Source organism: Motacilla alba, chromosome Z (genome assembly GCF_015832195.1).
Source record: "Motacilla alba alba isolate MOTALB_02 chromosome Z, Motacilla_alba_V1.0_pri, whole genome shotgun sequence".
NCBI classification, from domain to species: Eukaryota; Metazoa; Chordata; class Aves; order Passeriformes; family Motacillidae; genus Motacilla; species Motacilla alba.
The window spans coordinates 49,264,187-49,284,988 of NC_052046.1; the positions used below are offsets into that span (position 1 = coordinate 49,264,187).

General features: G+C 42.7%; 2 protein-coding genes and 1 long non-coding RNA gene across 5 annotated transcripts in view; 2 read left to right on the forward strand and 1 right to left on the reverse strand.

The window, feature by feature from the left end:
* Window positions 1–2,794: 2,794 nt before the first annotated feature.
* On the forward strand, window positions 2,795–8,843 carry ZNF367 (zinc finger protein 367). The gene is made up of 5 exons (XM_038123246.1): window positions 2,795–3,181; window positions 4,143–4,293; window positions 5,958–6,077; window positions 6,441–6,579; window positions 7,178–8,843. The coding sequence occupies exons 1-5, from the start codon at window positions 2,822–2,824 to the stop codon at window positions 7,416–7,418; spliced, it is 1,011 nt and encodes a 336-aa protein (XP_037979174.1). The 5' UTR covers window positions 2,795–2,821; the 3' UTR covers window positions 7,419–8,843.
* Window positions 4,318–13,284, reverse strand: LOC119695233. The gene is made up of 3 exons (XR_005255106.1): window positions 10,524–13,284; window positions 8,781–8,858; window positions 4,318–5,446 (listed from the first exon to the last, which is right to left on the reverse strand). It is a non-coding gene; the product is annotated as an uncharacterized LOC119695233 (long non-coding RNA).
* The window catches only part of SLC35D2 (solute carrier family 35 member D2), a 61,931-nt gene continuing 49,993 nt past the window's right edge, over window positions 8,865–20,802 (forward strand). For all 3 annotated transcript variants that reach the window (XR_005255105.1, XM_038123248.1, XM_038123249.1), the window contains exons 1-5: window positions 8,865–10,559; window positions 13,296–13,329; window positions 14,911–14,997; window positions 17,795–17,862; window positions 20,257–20,328. Coding sequence is in view for 2 of the 3 variants with exons in the window: in XM_038123248.1 (XP_037979176.1) it covers window positions 10,417–10,559; window positions 13,296–13,329; window positions 14,911–14,997; window positions 17,795–17,862; window positions 20,257–20,328 (404 nt within the window). In the remaining variant the exon portion in view is untranslated. The remainder of the gene's footprint in view (window positions 10,560–13,295; window positions 13,330–14,910; window positions 14,998–17,794; window positions 17,863–20,256; window positions 20,329–20,802) is intronic.

The following is a 20,802-nucleotide window of genomic DNA, read 5'->3' on the forward strand; positions in this document are numbered from 1 at the left end:
CTCTCCCAGTCCTTATCTCAATCCCTGAACTTTTTGTTAAAATTTCTTTCCTCTGTCCAGCTGCAGAGGGAAGTTATAGAGGCTTTGGAATCTAGCCATGGTCAAACCACAACACACATTAAGCTAGTAGCATAGCATCAAAATAGTATGAAAAGGAAACATGTTTTATATTGCTAAGACACTGCAGTTCAGATGACTACTTTAGAACAGGTTTTACATGTTACATTAACTATTTTAATAATACATCACAATACCTGTGACTGTGTACTGAAAAGCAGTGTATTTTAAGCCCTCTAGGCCAGGTGCATTCTATATGCCCATTTTCTCTTACAGTGGCAGGATCTGGAGAAAAAGTTCACTTCTCTTTGGTTATGGCTATTACAACATGAAATACTATTGTTCAGAACAGTTAAAATATCAGATGTGGCACCAATTAACTTCTTCCTTCTCTTGTGCTGCCTCTATTAATAAAATTCTATTACTTGGCATTAGAAAAATTTACAAGATCCACATAAAGAAGATAATCCGCTGCCAGGCCCTTGAAAGCCATCACAAAACATAATGTGTACCTTGGGGCAGCATAGGTTAAATATGGAGATATTCAGTTGCTCACAATGCACTGCACCATTCCCAATATCTACAGCCCTGTATACCAGCTCACAATGTTAATTCCATCCATCACTGGAGTTATTTAGCAGATACATGTACAACCTGAAGCATTAGGCATGTAGTTTTGAAAATTTATAAAGCATATTTGCAGTTTGGTTTTGGGACGCAATTATTTTAACAGGAACCATTTTTTTCCTTTTTAAATTTTTGAACTAGATTTTAACGTGTGTCTCTGTATTACTATTGCTCTACAACATCATTATATTAACAGAAGTATTTACCATGGGCTATTTTCAGGGCCAAAGGTTTTTAAGGGGGTCAGATCCAAGCATGTGGAAACTATTTGCTCATTTTGGAAACAAATGTTACAATCTGCAGCTTTTTTTTTTTGGGCCTGGTAAGGAAGGCCTGACCTGGCATAGTAATGGTAGGACTTCAACATGTAACACTGACTTTGGGAAGCTGGGATAGCATAACAATAGACAAGAATTTGCCTAAGCAAACATTTGAGGATTTTTAGTTAGTTTAAAAGAGCAGTTGAAGCAAACTCAACTATAATTCAGAATGAAAGGGCTGCTGATCTCAGGATGGAGAAGGAATGTTGCAGCCCCGTATTACAGCTTCTGTGTTGGAAGAACTAGTAGGCTTTTCTCATTATCCAAAAGGGTATTACTTAGTAGTAATTACATATGCTGCAAACCTGCTCTTCCCTGCACTTTCCTGTTCCTGTCAGTCACGATGTTTGCCAACACTCTTACAAGGCAGCAGTCAGCAGCATACGAACTGTGAACAATAGACCTGGGGAAAAAAGCCTAACCATTTTTACAGCTCCGTGGCTTCTCTGTGCTCCTGGCCTCAAAATTTAGCTACTAATGTAATAAATGCAAGTTATGTTCTCAGACTGGAGCAACCTCATGTTGGGAGGAAACTTCTTATGTTTTAGTTCTTTACCACACTCAACGTAAAGAAGCTGTTACTCATGTTGAGGTGAAGCCTCTTATAGGACTGCTCCTCGTCCTGTCGCTGGGTACCAGTGAACAGTCTGGCACCATCCTCTTGAAATACCACCTGCCTTAAGAACCTCCTAAAATTCCCGAGTCGAGGGCCGTGACAACGTCTTCTGCACACTTCTCACAGTCCCGAGACCGGTGCGTGTAGCTGTACAGCTACGAGTACCCCATTGCCACCGCTGCTAGACGGGGCGTCTCCCCGGGCGGCCCCGCCAGCGCCATAACGGCCGCGCCGGCCCGACCCCGCCCGCCCTACGATCCCCGCGGAGGCGGCGGCAGCTCACTGGGGTACCCTCCCAACCCCTAAATTCGCTCACAGGTCTGTCTGCCGCTGAGGGCAGGGCTCCAGCAGGGGAAAGGAAAGAATCTCCCCAGCCTCAGGAAAGGAAAGCCACGACCCGATGTCCCACTGCCAGGCGACCCCTTTAAGCCGCCGGGCGCGCCAACTCCGCTGCGCAGCCACGGGATTGGCCCGCGCAGCCCGCCCACAGCCGCAGCGCGCCAAACCTGCCCGGGCGCTCCACCCCGCCTCCCCCCGCCCCCGCCTCGGCGGGCCAATCAACACCTCCGGCGGGGCCGTGAGCCCTGCTTCTGCCCAATAGAATGGCAGCAGCCGCACGGCCTCGCCCTCAGGCCCCGCCCCTATAGGCGCGGCCGCCGACTTTCCCGCCCAGCGGTTGGCCGGCGGGAACAGACTCCCCGTGACACTCGCGCCGGGCCGGGTGATTGGCTGCGCTCGGGCGCGAAACGTAACGCGGGAAAACCTGGGGCTCGGCCCGGGCTCGAGCGCGGAGGTATTGCGGCGGCGGTGGCGGCGGCTCCTCCTCGGGCATCGCCGGGACCGGGGCTGCCAGCGGGGCCGGCTTCGCTTCGGAAAGGTGCGGGAACGCTGTGACTGCTTCGCTCCGGCCGCTGCCATGGCCGGGGGCCGCCGCTGACTTGGCGGATCCGCTCGGGGGTGGCCGCGGAGGCGGAGGGGTGCGGAGGGCAAACCACCGAGACCATAGGGAACCGCCGTCCTCACTGATGAGCGGCTGAGGCGAGCCCGGGCGGCGACAGGTGGCGACGGCCGCGGGACCTCCGTGCAGCCGCACGACCCATTTCGGAGCACGGGCGCGGACTGCGGGGCCGTGCCGCCGCGGAGCGCCCTCCTTTCCCTCTCTTTCCGCGCTCCCTTCGCCGCTGCCCGCGAGGGTTCGGCGATGGCGGAGCGGCTCCCGCCGGGTCCCCCCCCGGTGATTTTTTGCCAGGACTCCCCGAAGCGCGTCCTGGTCTCCGTTATCAAAACCACCCCGATCAAGCCCTCCTCGGGGGTGAGCGGGGCCGAGGAGCCGATGCCCGTCCCGCCCGTCCCCACCAGCCCCGGCTTCAGCGACTTCATGGTCTACCCCTGGCGCTGGGGCGAGAACGCGCACAACGTGACCCTCAGCCCCGGCGGCGGCGACAGCACCGCCGGCCCGTCAGCCCTCCCGCCGCCCCGCGGGGGAGCGGGCAGAGTCCCCGGCGGGGACGAGGAAAAGGCAGGGAGCCCCGGGAGCGGCGGGCGGCACCGGCACCTGAAGGTGAGTGCGCGGCGCGCGGGGGCGGGCGGGCCGCGCGCTTACAGGGTGACTCCGCGGCGCGCGCCCCTCCCGCGCTTCCGCCCGGGCATTTAAAGTGAAGTCACTTCCGGCAACGGCGCGCGCGCCGCGGGGAAGAGCGGGGGACGGGGTGGCTGCCCGTCCTCTCTCCTTTAAAAAATAAACCTGAAAAAAGCGCCCTCGCCATCGAAAAAAACTCTTTCTAACCTCTCTGTCCTCTCTATCTGGAGCGCTTTGTCCCATTTTGGGCTCCTCAGTACAAGAGAGACATGGAGCTCCTGGAGAGGGTCCAGGGTAGGACAACCAAGATTATTCAGTGACCCGAGCATTTATTTTATGAGGAAAGGCTGAGGGAGCTGGACCTGTTCAGCCTCAAGAAGAGACGACTGAGTTGACTTTATTAATGGATATGAGTATCTTACAAGGTGCCAAGAGGATGGAGCTAGGATGTGCTTGTGACAAGTTGTAGGAAAAAAAGGCAGTAGGCAAAAACTGATACACAGGAAGTTCCACCTCAATATGAGGAGGAATTTCTTTATGTGTTGGTGACCGAGCATGGCACAGGTTGCCCAGAGAGGTTTTTGAGTCTCTGTCCCTGGAGGTACTCAAGCACTGCCTAAACAAAATCCTGTGCCATGTGCTCTAGGATGACTGTTTGAGCAGGGAGGTTGGAGCAGATGACACACTTTGGTCTCTTTCAACCTGAGGCATTCTGTGATCCTGTTGTCAGTTTCTGCCTGTGCTCCTGAGCACATGGTGGTGCCTGTCATCTCCCCTCCAGCACCGGGCTGTTAGGAATGGGCTGGGCACAGTCTGGTGTGGCTCTGTGCTGTCACAGCACCATCCTTGGTCATGCCATTGCTCCAGGGGATGCTGTGCCAGTTGGCCAAACTGCAGAGGGGAGGAAGTGCCTGAGTTTAGTTGCCTTGTTATTTACACCCAGGATGGAATAAGACGTGGCCGTCCAAGAGCAGACACCGTCCGAGACCTGATCAGTGAAGGAGAGCACTCTTCCAGCAGGATACGCTGCAATATTTGCAACAGGGTCTTTCCACGAGAGAAGTCACTGCAAGCCCATAAACGAACTCACACCGGTGAGTAAAAGGAAAGTGTGAATGGCTGGGGAGACCCACTTAGGAAGCAGAATAAAGGAGTTAAGCGCCCCCAAACAAACATAAAGGAACCCCAAAGAACTTGACCTGTTATGATTTTATTGTAACTGCTAGATTAATCATACTTTGCTCCGAGTACTTGTTAGTCAGTCAAAGTCTTTGTAACCATATTTGTCATGGGGAAGTGTAGCAGTAATTTGGGCTATAATAGTATAGTCAAATTGTGCAAACATTTTATCTGTCGATGTCACAGACTCACTTTGTAAAAAAGAGAACTAGTCTTGGGCTTGGTGCTCTGTACTTGAGCTTGGTAGCACTTTGTATCCTGATTGCCTCTTCTTTGTGATTTGTTTTCTCTTTTCTGATTTTTCACATCACAATTGAAGTTTTGCTGTAAGAGGTTTCAGTAACTTTAAAAGTGGCTGGCAACTTCAGGATTGTCACATCCTAGAAAGTGTGCTTAAAGTTTAAGAGAAGAGTCCACATGCTTAAAATCACCACCCAGTTGTTTTTTCCCACCACGTAAAATTAATTTTCTGGGGTGGAGGAGATCATGCTAACTTACTGAACTGTATTTAGAGTGTGATTTGCAGTTAAGTTTAAATGTATGATGAACTCACTCAATACTCAGCTGAGCTTAAACTGAAGATGCTGTTTGGTTTTTTTTTAAAACAAGCAAATACATTTTATTTCTTCAACAGAACACCGTGTTTGCCATAAAACATGAACAAATGTAGCTCACAATACAGACACAACCACCAGCACTGCCTGCAAACCAACCAAACAAAATCCCACAAAAGCCTTGGCTCTCACCATCTCCTTCTGACTCAGGTCACTATGACTAACCTAGATAATGATATTAAACAGCAGCATTCCTCATGTTTTGGTCAAAATGTGTTATTTCACTCTGTCCTACAACGTGTTGAACTTGTAAAAACTACTTAACTGAGTAGAGCTTATCCTGTCATTCCTCTGAATTAGTGAGCCAGACTCACCCTCATTTTGTTGCCTTCCTGAGGGTGGTGGCATGGCATACCTTTGTGTATTGGGTGCAGTCAGATCCACTTGAGGAAGGAGACACCTGCTACCTTTGTTCTTCTGGTTACAGTTTGCATGGAGAACTCTTTCTTGATGACTGATTTAAGAAAATTTAAATCTGGAGTAAGTTTCTCATGCAGCCTCCATCATTATAACTTTTCTTAAACATGAGATATTTCTCCTAATGAGATATTTCTATAACCTTGTAGTAATGATGACCTCAGGTATTTTACCCTAGTTCAGGCTATGATAAAGATAAAATTTTTCTGGTTACAACCTGAATTACATTACTTGTCAAATTACTTGTCCATATTTCTTGCTCTACATCTGCGCAGTTTCACAAAACTTAGAGAGTGCTAGCTAAGAGTCTTAAATCAGAAAATATGACAAGGAAAAGTACAATTTTTTTCTCTTTGGAAATAAGTATATTTATTGTTCAGTTGCATAAAGCATGCACTTCTAAGTACATTAGGATTTTTTAAGTAGGTGCAAGTTTCTGAGTGGGTAAAAGGAGAGCTTGCTTGTGCCAGGTTCAAGCCAGGGACCACCACTGGGTACTATGACACTTATAGTCATCTTTCATAAATCTCTTCTGTTACTACTTTTAGGTGAAAGGCCTTATCTGTGCGACTACCCAGATTGTGGGAAAGCCTTTGTACAGAGTGGGCAGCTCAAAACTCACCAGCGTCTCCACACAGGAGAGAAGCCTTTTGTCTGCTCAGAGAATGGTAAGTCAGCAGAGAACGATTTGCAGCTTTCTGGGGTCAGACTAATATTGGAAATGTTTGTGTGTTCACGTGGCAAAAGCTTTGGAGTTTGAATTCGGTGGAACTTTTAGGGAAGCAAGAGTGCAGAATCTGCCTCATTCTGCAAGTATGTATCTAAGGATTGCATACATTGTCTGCCAGTGGATACTAATGTATAAATAATGGGGCATGTTACGAAGTTCGAGCCTTTGGTTTTCAACAAAACCTAGGGCTTGTGAACGGGGAAGGGTGGATTCAGTGGCATTTCCATCCCACAGATGCTACACTTAGTTTGGTTGGCTGCTTTCTGTAACATGTTCTTCATGGTCACTCTGGTTTTTTAAGGCTGTTTAAGCAGATTTACACATGCAAACCGGCATTGTCCCAAACATCCCTATGCCAGACTGAAGAGGGAAGAGCTCACGGACAGGCTGAGTAAGAAGGAGACGGCTGACAATAAAGCTGTGGCTGAGTGGCTAGCGAAGTAAGTTGTCTCATGGTATCATCTTTCTCAAAATACTTTAAAGAGTAGTCTGACACAGCATTCATTCTTTGGGATAGTTAAATTCCAAGAAAGCAAAACTAGATGTTCTTCCAGTACTCATCAGCACTACCCTGCCTCTCCGTGAAGAATTATGAACTCTTGGTCATGACAAAGTTCCTTATGAGACTTCTTTCTTACAGTTTTGCTTTGTTTTGTGTTTGCTCGCTGCTTACATACTTTTTTTTTTTTTTTTGCTTGATCACCACCTGCTAATACTTTATTAGCTAGTGCTACAGTTTTGCTGAGTTTGCATTTGTATGAGGGGTGTTGTATGCCTAGGAAGAAATGCCCGCTGAGAACACCATGGAGACAAAAAATCTGTCACAGATGCTCACTTGGGCACTTTACATTTAAAATACTGAATAAAGAAGGTTTCTGATAGCTTAAATACTACCGTATAAGGGCTGAAAGATAAAGCCAAGTGCAATGCCCACTTGGATGCAAGCTAGTACTTGGGAGGTTTTTGCCCATTTTGCATTGTTGGTGTGTGAGTCAGTTGTATGTATTTTGCAAGTATTCCTCACTTTTGATGTTATAGGTACTGGGAGACTAGAGAGCAGCGTGCTCCTGCTTTGAAGACCAAAGCAATCCAGAAAACAGATCAGGAACAGCAGGACCCAATGGAGTATCTTCAGTCTGATGAAGAGGATGATGAAGAGAAAAACAGCGCTCATTCAGCTGCCCGTCACCGTCGCCTCCAGGAGCAGCGTGAACGCATGCATGGCGCGCTGGCACTCATTGAGCTGGCAAACTTAGCTGTGGCACCCCTGCGACAGTAGATAGGAGCAGTCTCTGCCCATAAAAAATGTACTTTCTGGTGTTACTTAACCAGTTAGATCCCAAGCATAAGCTAAGCACCTTATTTGCTTATAATAGGCTGCTATTCTGTAGAATTTATGAAGAATGTTGTTGCCCCATAACATGGGGTGAGAGAATTGCACTTTTGATAGGGTAGAAGACAGATGTAAAATTTCTAAGTATTTTGTAAATATGGGACTGCATAAGGCAGGGTTGACAAATTTATGTGTCATGGGAAGCTAGATTTTGCAAGGTTAACTCATTTATCTGGAGCAGATTTCACAGGAAACACTTTCTGAACAAAGTGTTTGCGATTAGCAGGATGGTACATGCGGCCAAAGAAGGCTGACAAAAAAGTATTTATCTGGCTATCTAGCAAAGTGATGAGTCTGGGGATATTGTTAAACAGCAACTAAACCATGTTTTTCTTATGTCAGTATATCTTTACCTAGCATCTCCAAGGAGAGGGGCAGAGGTTAGTTATCTCAACTTGTACAGGGAAAGAAAATGCTTCATGCAGGGAATATCTTCACTGTGACTGCCCAAGGTATGAGGCTTGACTTTGCTGTTTCAAATTTTTTTATTTGATTTCAGCAGAATCTCTTGGTAGCACTTGTTATTCCTAACATGTGTAGTTGGGAAGTTTTGCACATTGTTTTATCTGAAAATGATTAGTCTTGCAAAGTCTAGAAAAAGGTAAAGAACTGATAATATTTTTTCAGGTTTTTGGGCCCTGTAGTGATTTGGCACTTGATTTTGTTAATAAAGGGGTTATTTACAGGGTGGTATGAATTTGTAGTAAACTATTCTAGGTCTTCTATTAGCAAACACTAAGTTTTAAAGTATTGCTTTTATTATGATTAGCAAATAGAAGCCTCCATACTTACCGTGCATAAAGCCACCTTACTGCTTTACTCCAGCATAATATGCCAATTTTTTTGTTCACTAACCATAGCACAGCTATAAAGTAAACACTGCAGAAAAGTATTCACTATACAATTAGAAAATACGCTTCCAAAGGTAGTTACAAGTGTGTTAACAAGTTACAAGTGTGATTTCATATATTTCCCAAATAAATGAAGTTGCAGAATGCTGCCTAGTAGTCAGATGCTGATATAAAATGTTTAACAGGGTATCTTGTCACTTTGTGAATGTTATGTACTTTCAATAGTATTGTCTCATGGTGATCTTTTACCATATTTTGCTTTGAAGGCAGCCAGAGATCCTAATATGCTAACAAAACTTTGTTTTCAGATTGGACTTTTTGTGTGTGGTTTTGTTGTTGGTTGTTGTTGTTGTTAAGCTACTGCTTAAGGGGATATTAATAATGTGTATTTACTGACCTGCTTGCTTTAACTTCTTCCTCTCATGTGAAGTCAGGAAATTCAGATGAGAAGGGAAGCTTCTTTCCCTCACTTGAACTGAAAAGGAAGAAAACATTTTGTCAATCACTTGATGTAGGCTGACCAGATGCATACAGCTGTTCCAGAAAAGTAGAGTAGTTTTACATCAGAAACTGCAGCTTTGAAGTATGTTCTCTGATAACCTTTTGTGGTTGAAAATCTCATTAACCCAGTTTGTTTAAATTCTGTGTTGATGCACTTAACTAAAAAGTAATTGAATAATTTAAAAGAAGAAAATGTCTTTCATTGATTGTAAATAATTTTGCACCAGTGATACGGTTTAACTTTTGCTTCAGCTTCTGAAAAAAATAGGAAACACTAGTCATACAAGGCTTCTTTGCCTACATAAAACTGGTAAGTTATTCAAGTATGTAGGTTTTGGGTTTCTAAAAAATATTAAGTGCTTCTGACTGTTCATCTGGCTTCATGTGAATAGTCTGATCCCAAAATGAGCCCTGAACATACATCTCTTGTAATTCTGAATCATAACTCAAAATTGCTCCCAAGTAGTGTTTCACAGGGCAGAAGACTGTAATTACCAGCCACTTGCAGACTGGAATATTACTTCATCAGGATTGGTTGTGGATTTTTTGGTGAGGTTTTTTTGTTGTTGTTGTTGGGTTTGAGGTTTTTAAATTTCTTTTTTCAGTCAGCCAGAATATTTCCTCAGGTCTTTGAAGTATGACAAGTGCACTGGATTGTACTTTGCCATAGACAAAATTCAGACAGCTGATGCAGTTTTGGATCATGACAAGTTTAGGGTAAAATACCAAGTTAAAAAAAGCTAAGATGGGATGTGGAAGACTGCTTTTTGTTTTATTAAGTGATAACATACAAGAAATTGTTTGGTGCTTTGAAAGATTTAAGTTGTAGTTTGGCATGAGTTGAAAGCAGAAGAGTTGATGTGCTGTCATTCTAATAGACGCTTTGAATAAAAACTTGATTTAATTTTCAGGTTTAATGTGTGCTGCTTGGTAATTATTAAATACTCAGCCTCTTCCTCGTTTCTGACAGCCCCACTTGTTGCAGAGAAGGTTTAAGGTGGTTATTTTCCCCGTCCCTTGAAATTTGACACGAGTTAAACCACCCGAGGCAAATTGTTTTTTACAGTTTCAGGAACTTGTGAGAATCCGTCCCTCCGCGCGAAGCCCAGGCCGAGCTCTGGGTGTGCCAAGGGCTGGCTGCAGCCGTGTCCCTGCCGTCTGTCCCCGCGGGGTTCGCCCCTCTCCCTTCCGCGGGCGAGCCCCAGAGGCCCCGCTTTGCCACAGGCCCGGTTTACCAGCACGGCCGGGCGCTCTGGGGACCGGGCTGCAGCGGCCTCGGCACGCCGGGCGCCCCGCGCGGTGCCCGCCCCGCAGGCCGCTCTGGCGGCCCTGGCGGCGGCGGCACCCCCGGCAGACGAGGCGAGGCGCGGCGCCGCTGCAGATCCGCCCGCGGGGCCGCCGCGCCCGGGCCCCGGGGCTGCCGCCGCCGCCGTCTGGGGACGGGCCGGGGAGAAGGAGGAGGAGCGGCGTCCCCACGGCCACCCTGGTGCAAGCCCGCGGTGCGGCCCTGCTCGCCGCCGCTCGCCGCCGCCATGAGCGCCGGGCAGGCCGCGGGGGAGGAGGCGGACACCGCCGCCGCGTCCCCGGCACTGCCCAGGGTGCTCTCGGCGCTCTTCTACGGGACGTGCTCTTTCCTCACCGTGCTGGTCAACAAGGCGCTCCTTAGCGCCTACAGGTGAGCGCTGGGGCAGAGCGGGCGGCCCCCACGGCGGGTGCCGGTACAGCCGGTGCCGGGCGATGCCGGTCCCTGCCCGGCGGAGAAGCCTTCCCGCTCCTGTTTCCCTTCCCTTTGGCGTGACCCTCGGGCGTCCGTGCAGCTCGGATCCCGCGCAACCAGCTGGTGGGTAATGTGCTGGATGCAGGGTCGGTTTCTCCAATTTGAGACCCCACTCGTGCCCAGTATGTATCAGTTCTGCAGCTCCGCCCGACGGCAGGCGCAGTTCCAACAACACCCGTCTTTTCCTCCGAGTCTTTTCGCTATTCCCAGAGGATCGCAATCTCAGACACCCGTGAGGGAAACAGCGTATCCTCTAAATGTTTCTGCAGAACACTCTCTTCCCTCCAGCAGCTTTCTTTTCTGAGGTAGCCAGAAAAAAAAAGTGAACGGTGTAAAATGGCTTGATCATAAATACACTGAGATTTCGTCCTTGACTTGATGGCATTAATTCCCATATAGAATCCTGGTGATGATTAGCATCTTCTACCATTATGCAAAGCAACAGCATTAACTTCACACCTCTTACGCTTTGCATTTTACTCTTAGTCTTGCAGCTGAGGGAAATAGGAACTTGGGCGTTCATCTCAAAGTCATACTTTTCCCATCTAGATTTGTATACTTGTTGGACTTCAGTCACACTTGTAGGTCCCGTCTGACTCAGGATATTCTATGACTCTATGATTGTTCTGTGACTGCCATTTTTGTCACCATTAACGTGTTTTACTTAAAATCTTTGCTCTGTTTTTATTGTGGTTTAGCTCATCTTGAATCAAAATAAGAAAAAGAAAAACCAAATGAAAAGAAAGTTTAAAAGCTACACTTGCTGTCATTTTCTAACATTCAGTGCTATTTGAACATATAGCAGCTGTATTTAATGTCTCATAAATTGTACATGATGCAAGTTGAGATTTTATTTTATAGTGGTTTTTATCCTATGGAGTGCAGCTCCCTGAAAGTCTCTGGCATACATCTAGCACATCTGTGTGAGATAATCGAGTACAGTATGTCTGTCAGGAAGCCTAAGTTTTGTATTGAGACCTTACAGTATTGCTGGAAACATTTAAGTCTCTGAAAATCACAAATGTCTGAAGAAATCTGTGTAGTACAGATAGGCAAACTCTCCATCTTTATATGGGGGAGCTATAAACACGAAACAAAAGGCAGTTTAAGTGTCACATGATTATAAATGGGAGTCCTGTTATTTCTTATATTTTTCCTGCCCCAAATACTTCTGTTTCCCTGACCTCTTTTGCTAGCAATTGCTCCTAACTCTGTGTTAGGACTGTAATGCTCTTATGGCCTTTTTGCTGTGAATCAGCGTGTTTGTTTCTTTTGCCAATGCTTTGGTCCCATCCCAATTATGCTAATATTAGATGTATGTTTCTCATCACACTAAGTAGGAGAACAGCAGCTTCTGCAAACGTCATGAAGTTCAACAAGGCCAAGTACAAGGTCCTGCACCTGGATTGAGGCAATCCTAGGCACAAATATAGTCTGCGTGGAGAATGGGTCGAGACTAGCCCTGGGGAGAAGGACTTGGGCATGTTTGTGGTTTTTTAAAAAGCTGAATATGAACCAGCATCATGTGTTTGCAGCTCAGAAACTCAGCCACCTGGGCTGCATCAGAAGAGGTGAGACCAGCAGGTCAAGGAAGGGGATTCTGTGCCCCTGCTCTGGTGAGACCCCACCTGTAATAATGCATCCAGGTCTCGGGCTCCCCAGCTTAAATACATGGACCTGTTGGAACTAGTCCAGAGGAGGCCACTAATCACAGTGGCTCTGATCACGGGATGGCAGCACCTGTCCTGTGAAGACAGGCTGAGAGAGACAGGGTTGTTCAGCCTGGAAGAGATTCCAGGAAGACATTATTGTGGCTTTCCAGTATGTAAAGGGAAGAGCTCAAGACGGACTTTTAAGAAGGCCATGTAGTGATAGGACAAAGGGAAGTGGACTTAAGCTGAAAGAGAGTAGGCTAGATTGATATTAGGAAGATTGAGGGTGGTGAGGCACTGGGGTAAGTTGTCCAAAGAGGTTGTGGACTCCCCATCCCTAGAGGTGACCAGTCATCAAGACCAGTCTGGACAGGGCTTTGAGCAACCTGGAGTAGTGGAAGGTGTCCCTGCCCATGGCAGAGGGTTTGGAGCTAGATGATCTTTAAGGTCCCTTCCAACCTAAACCATTCTGTGATTCTATCCATGCTTTCAGCTAAAGCCAACTGAAGAGTTATAGTAGGAATGTAGCTGGTTTAGTAGACAATAGATGTTTCTACAAGATTGACCTAAGAACTTGACAAAAACATATTGCTAGTATGTTCGGATTGTAGAGATAAGCTTCCATGTTAGAGCAAGTGCAAGATGTTTTGGTTCCTATCTCATCTCAGGATTCAAAATGTATATGTGAAGCTACTCAAGAAACAATGTATTAAGAGTTCTCTAAGTGTGTTACCTTCACTTATGAGAATTCCCCAAACAACTAGCAGTTCAGAACTGATCAAGTGTACATGGGCTGTATCATTTGGGATGCAGAAATAAAATATTTCTACTACAATAAGTGTAGTACTGAACTCTTCTTAAACACAGGCCAGTCATCCTCATGTTTAATTGTCGACTTTGGTTTTAAACTTTAACTTTTTTTTATTTTTCCTAATTATTTATTTCCATTCCTCAGTACTAAATATCTGTTCATGCTTTTCAGCTTTCCATCACCAATGTTTCTTGGAATTGGACAGGTATGTTCACAAGTAAAACATACTAAAAGTATTCATTATTTTTAAGTTAAACTAATGATAATAGAGGTAGATTTTAGGGTGCAAAATCACAGTTGCAGTGAACTTCTTGTCTTCTGGATTAGATACACTTTAAGGAACTGTAATTTGTTTAATTGAAAACAGGCAACTTTGAGCTTGAGTCAAAATTATTGCCCAGAAAGAGTAATAGAAGAGACTGGAATGCTATTTATTTATCCTTGTAAGTTCAGTAATTAAGGAATCTGGCCTTCAAAACAGTCCAGCTTTGTAATAGCAAATGCATACATTCTGTGAGGGTCCTTGAGCCTTTGTGGACTACACGCACAGATATTGCCCCTGTTTGTAGCCAAACCATGTGTTTCCTCATAAATTTCTCCCCATTTCCCAGCAGTTTTCCAGTAGGACCAGTGCAAAATTTTTACTCTTTCTTGGTTTATTTGCCCATGGGTAAGTTTCAGTATGGCAGCAGAAATGTTTGTTGGTAGGAGGCATCATGATAAAACCAAAGTTCAAATGCTGTGGACTGGGTCCCTAAAGAAGAATGGATCACTGCAGAGGGATCACTGATAAAGATTGAGCCTTGAAGCAAGTATTGTTTAGGCAAATAGATTTTATAGGGAATTTGCTTTCTGCCGAGGGGCAGGGGGTAGTGAGGAAATATTGAAAACAGGGTACCACAAGTCTGACATCTCTGCTGTTAGGTGCTAGAGAGAGTAAAATATCTTCTAAAGACTTTGGGACGTGATAGAAAGTTTTACATACCCAGACTGCTCAAGGAACCATAGACCATGTTTCAATGAAAGACTTGAAAAAGTGGCAATAATTCGTGTCTTGATGTGACTTTTTTCTTTGCAGAAAAAAGACAAATAGTCTTTGCAGAATCAAAGACAACGGCATTTCCATTTTTTTTGTTGACAGATCCTTCCAAGATTTTCCTGAACACTATATAAAGTACATATGATAATATTTTAGTCTGCAGAAGATGACTCCACTTCATCCTCTAGATAGTTGATGCCGTATTTTTGTATTAGGAAAATTTGACCCTTTGTTTTGACTCCTTGGGGCAGCATTAACACTGATGATGTATGATTGCTCAGATATTCTTCATTCTGTCTGCATCTTTACTATTTCTTCCTCATGTTGTCAACAGACTGATCAATGCCCAGCCTCCATCTTGCATTACCAAAAAAAAGTTTTGGGAGTGGTTCTGCAGACTAAACAATTCTCTGAGTAAAAATTTCATGGTTTATCTGGGATTGTGTCCTATTTTTTTTTCTCAACTCCTTCTCAACATGTGTTGTTTCACAGAATGCCACTAATTTTATTCAGGATGGTAAAGTATATGTGTGCATTTTGCTTTTAAATAAATAGCTGGCAAAATTGTTTCAATAAGAGCAAAATTATTTCAATTTGTTAATTTAATTCTGTGCTGTTCTTTTAAAGAAATACATAAAACCTAGCATTTGCTAAATTCATATAAAGATTTTGTCTTTGAAGCATTTTTTTCATTCATACATTACAATTTTGCTCTTGCATGACTTCTGATTTTTTCTTTTTGTTTAGATGGCAGCCACTATACTTATCTTGTATGTGTCAAAACTAAATAAGATTGTTCACTTCCCTGATTTTGACAAAAGTATACCTGTGAAGGTAAGGATCACTTATGTTGTGGTGTTAATAGGAAAGAGTTACTTCTTATAGTAGTATTCTTTCTTATGGGGACAAGAAAAACATTTGCATTTCTTTTTCAAATGAGATTCTTTGCATCATTGTTTCATTTAAAAATTTATTTGATAATTTTTATTTCTCTGTAATATTCCAGTTTGGGCTATAGATATAAACTCTGTTTGCAGAGAAATCTGGTGCCATTTAGTTATGCAGCACATGGTAAAGGTGCTTTACCTTTTTACAGCAGGATGAAATCTTCCACATTCCTGAAAGGTTTTTCTGGATATAGCTCTCTGTGGGATCAGTGGGAGATAGGTGTTTGTGGAAGACTTTTGAACACAGCATGAAGAGAGAAAGGCTGCTTGGAAATATGAATGGAGCATGTGATAGTAGAAAAAATGGTAGAATAATAATGTGATAGATGAGAAACCAGAACAATAGCTGACTCCCAGTATAAGATTTATGTTCCATAGGAGGGGCTAAAATAATGCCCACTGAAAATGCTGTAGGTGGCGACTAGCTGTATTATACAGACCTTAAATGTATATGATCTAAAGAGGCAGGACTGAACAAATGTGAGAGGACCTCCTCTTACCTCAATTTGGGAACTAGGACATGAAATGACTACAGCAATGATCCTCAAAGATTTTTGCATCTATGCAATGTTGCTGGAATGTTTCTTTGATGCATTAGCCTGTGTGTTTATGTCTTGTTGCAGGTTATCAGTTGTGTTTGCTCCAGGACACAAGGAATATTCCCAGCCCTGCTGCAGGGATCAGATAGAATAGCTTTTCAGGCCCACATCTTTACTGCAGAATCAGTGTGAGGTTTACAATGGATGTCTCACAGATATGTTCATTCTTAATGCATGTTGAAATCATTGGCATTTCTACATGTACTAGTCTTGGAGGAAAATCTATGGTATCATTCATAAATGGACAATCCTTCTTTATTATTCCAGAGTAAGAAAGAAGGTTTCCCAGTGGGTAGCTTTGAGTTCCATGCATAAACAACTTATTGAGATCTTGAGAAGTTTCTTCCCTCCATCCCCCACAAGTCCTGCTATGCTCCCTCTCTGCTGATGTCTTCGCTTTAACTTATATACAAAGGCATTAAAAAATACAGCATGTATTTTCTTTATCCTAATAATATCTCTTGTTTGGAAGACTTTGCTGGATAGGCTGGGAGCAGTCAACATTTTATCTTCCAGGACCTGTATACTGTTTGTGGTGTTGGATTTGACTAGTCATAGTGAATCAGCTGGATTGCTCATTGTTGATTTTTCTATGTTTTAAGGAACCCTTTAAGCCAACTCCTTATCCTTTTGTCAACTTCTGCTTTGACACTAAGATAATCATTACTTTTCTCTCCTCAACTGGTTTATGTCTTCAGTGCATTCAGCTAGGGTTTTAAAGTAGGAAATGCTTATTTTAGTGACAAAACTTTGAAGTTCCTGACCCCTTTTAAGTTAATGATTCACTGATCTCTGCTGTTATGGTGGATGTTGTAATTTTGTCTTTCAGAGGAAAGATAATATCTGCTCTGTTTTCAGCCTGTAAACTAAATGAACCTAAATGTTCTAAATAAAAGTCTGCAGATGAGACAGTGCTTTACAAAATTTTTGCAAACTTATGCCAACAGGCTGAATATTTATTGTTACTCATACTCCTGCTTTCTTTATACTCCTGTTTACTTTTACTGTGACTTTCACTTAAAAGTTAACTTTAGTTGACTATCAGTTAACTTCTGCTTCACTTTTTTTCTCTCTTGCTGTGAAAGAAACACAGCATTTTTAACATAGAATAAATACACCCTACTCCTCTGTATGCTTTTCCAGCAGACAAAGTTTAAAAATGCATAGCCTTTGACTTTAGTGTCCTCCAAAGTGTCCCTGTGTAGAAACAAGAGCAACTATGACACATTAGGATAGAGGATCTGTCCTGTCTTTCTGCCGTTTCAGCCCTTCTTGACTGATAGTGAATGGGACCAAATGTACTGTCTTTGTCCCCCTTGATTACTTTAGTTAGTTTAAATCTTCTGCAAATTCCAACCTTATCCATTCTGTGATACTGTAATTTTTCTGTAACAGGAAAATTAATGGCTTTGAATTGCAGCTGATAATTGTACGGATTCATGTATTCTTGTACATTTTCTTAAGGCTCATAAGTTCCATTATTATTTCTCTATATTGTGTTATGGACCATAAATTTCTGTGCAAGTCAGTCTCTTTGCTAGAAGCAAAATTTAATTTACTCATAATTACTTGCCTTTCCTTTCTAGTATCTTACATAGCAAATTTTTCTGGGTTAATCTAAAATGTTGCAGCTTCCAGCTGTATTAATATATGTGGAATACGTAGAGGAGTACAACATACTTACAGTTTATTAATTTTTTTATTCCACCTCTTCACTTGCTTATTTAGATACTGCTGCTATTATTAACCTTTATATCTAAAATTAAATATTAAAATTGATATTAATCTGAGGATTATAGTAATTAGAATAAAAGGGATTAACATTTACTCTAAATGGATTCTAAGTCTCATTAGTGGTAAATTGCAGATCTTCTAATGACTCAGTGAAGCTGTGGTCATGACCAGTCACATAAATAGGAGCTGCAGATGAGCTTGCAGCATAGTTACCTTTTTTTCCTGTTTAAAAAACCCTCTTTCTTCATGAAAGTACATGTGATATGACAGGTATCAAATTCTATCAAGTAAAGTTCCTCAACAGTACTTCTAAACCAAATAATCTGAGTTGTGCTTTTAATTTTATCACAGTTATTTCCTCTGCCTCTGATTTATGTTGGAAACCACTTAAGTGGATTATCAAGTACCAGCAAACTCAGGTACAGTAAGTAGAAGTTATAAGTAGACTGTTTGGATTTTACCCTTTTCTCTTACGGGGTATAAAAGAAACACTAAAGAAGAGCATTGTCTGTAGTCTTAAATCCATGTGGTGTCTGTCTGCCTGTTTGTCTAAACCCCTGGTACTGTTATGAAATTTTTACACAAACATTTGATCAGTTTGCAAGTTGTCTGCTTCCTTTAAAGGGAGCTTAGCCAGTCCTGTACTGACATAAAATCAGAGTACTCCTATGTGACCATGAAAGTGCTTACACTTTTGCCTCATACCCCAGCATCCAGCTTTTCCTGGGTGTCTTAACCAGAGAGCTGGAAAACTGTAAGGTGTTTCTGAAGGAAGAAGCATAAGAAAAATGTTTGTACCATGATGTCATGGCAGATATTTAGGAATCACCAAGAGATGAAAACACTGCTGTGTAATGGGGTGGTGGTGGTGGCCTAGTCCTGCTGAGTTTGAAAAGCAGCTTGTCAGGGAGCACTGCTGAAGGGTGCCTTGACTCCCATGTGCCTGTAAGCTTAGACCCATGAGAGTTGCTTCCATGCTAGTGCTAAAAAGGTATAAGTAATACAGATAGAATAAATGACTATATTTTCTGTGGAGGACGAGCACAGAAGTGTGATGGCTGCACCAGGACTGAAGGATACAGCTGGAGGATACAGCAGGATACACCATTGTGGTTGTTTTTTATGTCATTGCAGGCTCCTGAGGGTTTGGTACTAAGCTAAACCAAAACAGAATTTTGCAGGTTTGTGTGCATTTTGTAACTATGACACAGATGCTAGGAAAGAAAATAGAACCACAGAATCATAGAGTCATCAAGGTTGGAAAAGACCTTTAAGATCATCCAGTGCAACTGTGAACACAGCACTACCACTGTAACCCTGGACCACTAATCTTATCACCCAGTGCCAGATCCAAACGCCCTCAGGGATGGTGACTCCACCACCTCCCTGGGCAACCCACTATAATGCCTGATCACCCTAACAGTGACAATTTTTTTCTAATATCTACTCTGAATCTCCCCTGTCTCAGCTGAAGGCCATTTGTTTTGGTGCTCTCACTGCAGGCACAGTAGAAGAAACCTGCCCTCACTTCACTGCACCCTCCTTGCAGGGAGTTGTAGACAGTGATGAGGTCTCCCAGTGTATTACTTTTGATTTGTTTGCATTTCTTTTTATTTATAGAATTAATGTTCTCTAGCTATGAACACTAGATTCCTGATTCTGCAACTCTTTGTTGAATGTGTTCACAAGCTGTTCCACTGAAACAGACACTAAGACTTAGGCAGTACTGTGCCTAGTAGCACTTTAGTTATTGTGAATATGAAAGAAGTTTCAAAGTGTAAAAGTTGGCTTTTTCTTTCCATTTTCTCTGACTGTAAATTTAAATGCTTAGTAGGGTATGTAAATGCATCTTCTCCCTCTCCTGTGGCTGATATATCTCTTTTAGATTTACTAGTTTTAACTAATTTTTATAACAGAAGCTTTAAAATGCCTGCAGTGTTCCTACTATTAATATTCTGTTACATTGCATTTTGGTAAAACATATGATACTTCTTTACATCATTGAATTCTCCACCTTGTTTAGGTTGTCTGGAAGGTGGAGATGATCCCATGCATAAATTCAAAATATCTTTTGTAAAGTTTTAAACTTTGTGTTAGGAATTGTATGATTTACTAATGCAATTGTTAATATTAATAGTTATCTTTAGCAGGGGATTAATTGGTCCATATGGCCATGCTGTCACATTTAGTGTCAGATGCAAGTGTTTCCTCACCCAGAAAGGTTTCCAACTGCATTACTTCATGAAGATCAATAATATCTTGCTAAAAATAGAAGTTTGTTTTGTAGTTGCAGCTGTGGCCCCACCTTTCATGTTTCTTATATTTCCTCTAATTTTTTGGTCATGGATTTATTTTACTTTTTCAAAGTAGAGCTTGTTTACTATGCATGTTTTCTTTGTATTTTATTTCTGTTACATGTTTTCAGAGAAAAGTTTATTGTTTCTCCTCTTGAGTTTCAATAGAAATACTTTTTATTTAATGATACCTATGAATTTTGCAGAAAGAATTATTTCATAAGGGTTATGCTAGGTAAAAATACTTACTATAGTCCATTTCAATAACGCAGAGTGACCTTCAAAGTAGCCATTTGCACTGATTTCCTAACTGGCAAAGCTTACTATCTTTCAATGATTTGCTTGTGTAATGTGCATGTCAGACTGACATTCTTATATATGTACTAAATTATGTGCTATTTGTTTTGGTTTTGTATTCCTGGACTAATTGTTCCATCCCCTGGGTTAAAAAAATAAGAGTTAGACTATAAGAATGCTATTAATCTGATACTATGCTTGGATTTTTTTTTTTTTTGACAGTTTGCCGATGTTTACAGTACTCAGGAAGTTTACCATTCCACTTACTTTACTGCTGGAAATCATCATACTTGGGTGATCCTTTTTGTTTGTTTTTGGGGTTGTGTTTTTTTTTTTTTTTTTCATTTAAGATTCCTTTATTTTAGATCATAGCAAATGGATTACTTGTGTCATCAGAAAATTGAAAGTGATTTTTACTTACAAATAGAGATAAGCAAAGGAAGTGATTTATGTAGCTTTTTTGAAGGTATAGATACATACATTTTAGTGAAGAGAGGGAGAAAATCAACTTGCCTCCATTTTCATATCTCATTCTCTAGATTGTTACATGGGTTTCAGGTCAGCAGACACAACTCAGTCACTTTCAGTGGTTATGTTTGGGTCCTGTCTTGGAGGCTCCTAAACTGTGAACTACTTCAAACAGACAGATTCCTTGTGTCTGCGAAGAGTCCTGATAGCGTGGCAGTCTGCTTATGTAGAGTAACTGTCTGGGTCAAGCCTGAAAACATACGAGTTTAATGAAGGTATCTATGAGTTCTTAGATCAGAG